The 6,764-nt window shown below is 30.3% G+C and overlaps 1 protein-coding gene across 1 annotated transcript; it reads right to left on the bottom strand.

Moving 5' to 3' along the window:
• Positions 1-221: 221 nt before the first annotated feature.
• LOC132758765 (complement C1q-like protein 2) lies at positions 222-2,417 on the bottom strand (the record flags this gene model as incomplete). Its single annotated transcript, XM_060750460.1, is given in 2 exon segments — positions 222-1,007; positions 2,186-2,417. Coding segments are annotated over 2 exon segments (645 nt in total), but the record flags the coding sequence as incomplete, so codon positions are not given.
• Between the last annotated feature and the right edge of the window lie 4,347 nt (positions 2,418-6,764).

The raw sequence follows: 6,764 nt of genomic DNA, 5'->3' as shown, positions 1-6,764 counted from the left end.
GTTTTGTTTTATCTACTACCACATACATATTACATTTGCACAACACCACAATAATTATGCCTGTATAGACTTGCTGATTCGAAATTATACATCGATCTTTAAATAAATCAGAGATACGGTTTCTTTTTTGTCAACTAGGCACCTGTTTGTAATTAAGATTGTATTCATCAAGAAAACAAATAATATGAGTATATATATTTTATTTTTAATACAAAAAGTTGTTTTTTACATAAATGTTAGCAAAACATAGTTTACAAGCATCCATTAAAAACAATGATAATAAGTGCTTACCGTCAAATTTAATTACATATTTAGATACATTTAAAAGTTTCTTCATATAAACATTGCAAACATAAAATTAAACATTGAATTCAACACTTATTATAATTATTATTATTATTATTCACCTTTTTCTTAAAAAAAGACGGTGTTTTTGATTATAACGAAATAAAGTGTGGTTAAAATATTTATTTGAAGAGTAATAACTGTAATAATTGTCTTAAGATTTTGCATATCGATACATTTATATTTTGCTTTCAAAAAAAGGTCAGTGGGAGAGTAAAAGCAAACATATAACAATAAAGATAAATTGTTTTAGACATGAAGAAGTACACCAGCAAAGGATGGCCATCTGTATGTAGTATCTGCTTTCAGCTCGCCGGAACTAAAGGAAGACTTGATAGAGACTTTTCCATCCATCTTTACCATAACCGGAGCATTAACAGAGCTGCAACTGTCGTCAGTGCTTCCGTACTCTGTTGTTGTAGCGACTACAATTCCTTCGTGGACAATTGAGATGACAATGGCCTTTGCTTTTTCATTACATATGTGGGCACTGAAGAAGTAAAGACCAGTAACAGGTGCTGTAAAGATTCCAGTTGCTTTGTCATATCCTTCGCCCATATTTAGCAAAACGTATGGAAATATGAGGGGTTGGTTGTTAACATATTTTCCACCGGACAACGTGTATGCGTTGAATGCAATCTTTGGTGTGCTGATGAGAGAACCTGAAAAAGTGTTATTTTATTTGTCATTCTATTACAAAAATCAATAAAAAAAATACTGATATCAAATGACAAAAACTTTACAGTTACAGACATAAATTTGTAAATATTTGAACACATTTTTATATATAATTGGAATTTAACTGGAAGCATGTTGCTTAAAAATCAAAACTGACATTTCATATTAACGAAATAAAATACAAAAAAAAAACAGAATTCACCAAAAAACCCAACAAGACAAAATTCAAAATGTTGCTGGCTTGGTTTTGTTAAGCCTGTTAATGAATGGAAACTGCAAGTAAACGTCTAGGCCACCCAGCACCGGCTTAAGAAAAAATCAACGTTTAAACACAAAAAGGGTTAAACTTTTTAATTAAAAAACATCTGCAGATGTTTTAATGAGGCGGTCATTATGGAACCTTCAATGTGACACAGTAGTGCTATTCCATGAAAAGCGCCGTATTGTCCCCATGGCCAAGAATATGTGTGCCCTTAACTAGGACGCAATTTAAATATATAAGGGGATCTGAGATTATGAAGCCTGTATATCACAGAATAGACATCAGAAAGACATGTTTAAAAAGCAGGCAACATATTCTAAGTGTGATCATACAGTATTATACAGGTAGGAATACTGGAACCACCTAAGTTGGTTTTAAATATATAAACTGACATTCCCTATAACGAACATTTGTGTTAGATTTAATTTAGTCGTGTAGTAATCTGACCGGTAAGAAGTGAAAACTATCGTTTACCAGTGGCTCAAAAGGTGTGACTTTCTCTATTGTTAAGTTTGTTCTACTGACATATACAGGTAAGTGTTAAGATATTTACAATGTTGTCAATAAATGATCAATTTAATGTAAATAGCATCACGTTAATTATTTTCTTTTAACCAAAAGACTTAGAACATACCCACATACCAACAAAAACAAAAATAAATTTAAAAAAAAAGATAAAAAAAAATATAAAATACAAATATTTAAAATAAAGTAATATCAGAATATAAAAAATAATATATATAAAAACATTGTAAGTTAACGTCGCGGCGCAAATGAAGTACACAGCTATTCAAGACCCCGCCCCTTTTTGTTTAAACAAAAAATACGAATATCAAGACCGAAGAAAAAAAATCATACGGCATATTAAAGAAATACAAGACCATTATTTCACAATGTTACCTTCTATATTTTTCAGCTTTTCATCTTGTTTCAAATATTTCTCTTGCATTTCCTCTCTTCGATGTTCCAATATAGCAAGCACATTCTCCTCGAAGATTTTTCTTTCTTTGTCCCACTGATTCATTTTTGCTTCCATTCTAACCATTGTCTCTAACATTTGTTTGTCATACTTAAATTTAGAAAACGTTGGCTCGTCTTCAATCGCTTGTGAGTAGCACAATACGATAACAAAAACAACTTCTGACAATGAACAATATCCAAACATTATTGCTACTGTGATAGCTATAACTGGACTATTTTAGTTAATAACATTATATGAACGCTTTATACTTTTAAACAGGAGTTTAGTAAGTTTGCTCCACCAATCACGTCGTCAAGTCCACTTTAGGGACGTTTTTGTTGCGTGATTTGCATTATGATGACGGGAGGTGTGGAACAATCACTAAAGCTTTTTTTTGTTTTTCAAAATACCTTTTGGATTGTAAATATATTTATAGCTTTAAAAAGGTACGATCTTTTAAAAGATAGTAATGACAATAACATCTCTTACAAAACACTTTAATTTAATCTGCACGTAGCACATGTAGCATGGTCTTTTTGTGTGATCTTAAGGACAATCTCACTTTATATAACCATATCATTTTTTGGTAATGAAGGTTAACTTGTACAAGCCCCTGGTAATTTAGTGTTTGCCTTTACTGATTTAAGCAACAATGTCTCCACCTTAAAACCATGTTTGATAGTAAGAGGTGACTAAATGGTTTCGAATAACTGGAGTGGGTCTATGCATACCTTAGTAATTTTGTTGATGCGTCATCAATATAAACTTATACCCCTATTAATTTTTATGAATAAACTAACAATACAACACAAAGAAAAAAGGACAATTTAATACATAAAAATAAATATTGAATACTAGTAGGTTAATCAATAGATTATTGTAAATATCACAGTCGCAATTAGATTAAGTCTCATTAATGAATCAATATTTTTGACCAGTAGCACAAACATGTAATTTTGCTGTGATTAATGCTTCCGAGAGTTTACTTTGTTTCCTGATTGTTTCCTGATTGATATATTTCACAACAGCAGGTGTCAAGTGCTGTCAGGCAGCTGTAAAAAGTTGCCCGTACTTTAGTGTTATTTTTCTGGTCCTACGGGATCATTGATGCCGGCAGTATTAAGTTTTGAGAATTGAGTACCGCTCAAGCCGGTGCTAGGTGGCGTGAGGGATGTTGCACTTATGCATTATCCCTCACGTACAGACTCAATCAAACCGAGTCTGCAATGTAATTTTGTTGTGACAATTGCTTCTGATGGATCACTTTGTTTCCGGATTTTTGAAATACATAAATTCATTTTGTTTAGATAGACATTTGAGACTCTGACTGATGGTTGACCAAATGGTCTGTCGAAACTGGTATCGTCGACCAGATATTATTTCTTTCAGTTTTGGGAAAATATAAAGTTGCATGTGGCTAGATCTTTAAGGTATGGTGGGTGTGACAAGAACGTCATCTTTTCCGATTTCAAATATTTCTTCACAAACTCAGATGCATATGGTGGAAAATTATCATGATCATGCCTAAAGCCTAGCATAGGGTGTCATGTCTGATAATATTTTTTGAGCTCCGTAATACCGACCTGTAATACCTCGCCCTTCGGTACCGAAAATTTGTTCGACACTATTCTGTGCCAATAACCTAGTTTTGTGCGGACCTTTATATACGTTTTTTTCTCTTCATTTTTTTTCAAACCATTTCTAAAACAGTGGTTGACGACAGACATTATAAAATTATATTTTCTTTAAAATTTTGTTTATGTTTATATCGTTGAATAAAGCAATTCATGCGTATCAGCATCCACGAAATCATATAAAGCGTTATTGCACTGTGTTACTATACATATAAATAATCATACAACACTCTTATTCGTAGCCAATTTAATAGCTCAAATCTATAGAAAAAACTTTTACTTAATTTTCTAAATGCTACATGAGATTGTACATGCGTAAATGTCTTCATACTCATTTTTTTTTACTTTTGAATCATCAAAAGACTGTGTATAAAATAATATTTAAAATTGTGACATATAAAATATAAAATGAGTACAATATGTGCTTTTAAATTAAACTTACCCCGATAATTTAAAAAAAAACGTTTAACAAAGTCAAATATAATATTTACGAGTACATCTGTTTTGTTTGTAATAAATTTTTTTCTATTGCTGTTTACGTCTTTAAAATGGATCAAGCTTGTGGTTAAAATAAATAGATATTTTCTTCCTGTTTCTTTGTTTGCTTTTAAATTTATCATTTTCTTCTCCTATAAAAAAGAAAAGAGGTTGCATGTAGGGAGTCCAGAAGAAGTTTTACCTTTATGTCAATGAAGAAAAAAGATGTACAATAACTTAATTTAACTGCCATTTGAATACAAGGTATTCTATCAATATAAATTTATAATTTTACCCCTAGAATCACTTGTATTTCTTAATGCAAGGACAACAGTTTTACAGTAATAATAAAAAAATTGTTAACATGTTTTTTTTATTTGTAATTTTACGTAGTTGTTTTACTCTCGTTGATTATAATCTTTCGTTGTCTTGTCTTCTTCTGACTTGTTAAGTGTTATTTCTGTCGTGAAGTTGCATGCCATCGTTGGAATGCATACATCACATTGCAAAATAGTTGTACATAATGCAAATAGGCTTAAAATGAAATTATCTTCATTCATTCATTCATTCATTCATTCATTCATTCATTCATTCATTCATTCATTCATTCACTCACTTATTCACTCACTCTCACAACTTAACACTCATTTGCCTATTTATTCAGTCATTCACTCAAACTCTCGTTCACTCGCTCGCTCCTTTGTTCGTTCTTCGTTCGATCGTTCGTTTGATCGTTCGTTCGTTTGTTTACCTATTCATTTACATATTAATTTATTTATATTTTTTTATCTATTTATAACTTTTTTACATTTATTTATTTACTTATTTATTTATTTATTGACTAAACCCTTCCATAAAAGACTTGTCAATCATGTATCTGGACATTATCATGCATCATTTTTCAGGAAATTTGCAAAATATTCTTTTACCAAATAGCGAAAATTGCAGAGAATTTTAAGACAGCTTAGATGGCAGATCTTGGTTTGCACTAACATGGGATTTTTTTTTCTGTAAAAACATGATTTAATTTGATCCTCTAGTATGAAAATTATCGCCACTCGTGAAATATTTATTTTCATACCACTTGATGAAATTAAATTCTGTTCTTTAATGTCCTCAAGCGTTTTTTTAGTTACTGTTTTAAATAAATTGTTTAATGTGTATATTTCCATTAAAAGAACTATAATAATCTTAAAGCAACTTTACCACAAACGATGCTTTGATCAATTGAAAGAAAAACACACTAAAGGCTTAATTAGTGATACATGCACCTTAAGCTGTTATTATGTACTACTCTTAGAAAAAATACCAGCTTTTTATAAATTTGGCACTTTAAAACAACTTTGATTTCAACCAGTTGTACCGATATGTTGTGTACGGGATAGCACCTTTGACAAATGTCGGACAAAACTCTCTCGTAAACAGGAAAATAATTTTCCTTTCTTTTGTAAAGATATTGTCCGTGTTTCTATTTTAAAGTCGCAACTAGGATGATACATAAACACCCTTCTATTTTCAAATAATTTAAAAATAAAATAAATTCAAATATTACACGTTATTACTTTTAAGAAACATAACTCTTGGAAACATTTTATCAAAATAATATTTACAGAAAAAAAGCAAAAGCCTCTATGTTTTTTGTTGTTGTTTTTTGTGTGTTTATCTATCTACTTTTTGCCTTTGATATCAGCTGCGCCACATATTTTTCCAAATGATAATGCATTTCTTAATAAAGATATATAAAGGATTACAAAAATATTCAATACAATAGTTTCGTTATTATATAATAGTTGATTAAATGAACACAAGCAATAACTTCTGGGATAAAAAACATGTATTGATTATCAAGATGCGTGTATTATAAGAAACCTCTAAATAATTTTTTATTGGAGAGTACAAAGGAATAACTGACGACTACGCCAAACAAGTGTTTTTTATGTTTTTTATTCATATCGCAAAAGCATAGATTACGTATTTGCACAGTCTCGATCGAAAAATGGAAAGTAAATTTATATTAAACAAATATATGTTGTGTTTTTGCATCACATCTTTTTCCGCTAAGAAATTCACACAATGCTTTCTGCGTTTACTTGGGTGCACACTTTTAGATCAATTGCATGCTAGGTTTACCCAGAATAATTATTTCATTGACGCAAAATTCACTCAAATTGAACTGCAAATAGAATAGAAATATTTTTGCATAGATTCCTGTTATGATTGGCTATAAGAAAATTAAATTACGCCATATTGAAATCATGTCACTTATTGCCATTTCATTTTTTGAAGATAACAAACATTATTGGATTTACTTTCATTAAAAATAGCATTTACTTTATTAACATTTGCATCTTTTGTTCCTTAAATTTTCGTACATGTATAGCATATGTGGAAATTAAGTGTCCAAACA

Source organism: Ruditapes philippinarum, unplaced genomic scaffold (assembly GCF_026571515.1).
Source record: "Ruditapes philippinarum isolate M1 unplaced genomic scaffold, ASM2657151v2 ctg3766_1_1_1_1, whole genome shotgun sequence".
Lineage (NCBI taxonomy): Eukaryota > Metazoa > Mollusca > Bivalvia > Venerida > Veneridae > Ruditapes > Ruditapes philippinarum.
This window is presented reverse-complemented; position numbering and strand designations above follow the sequence as displayed.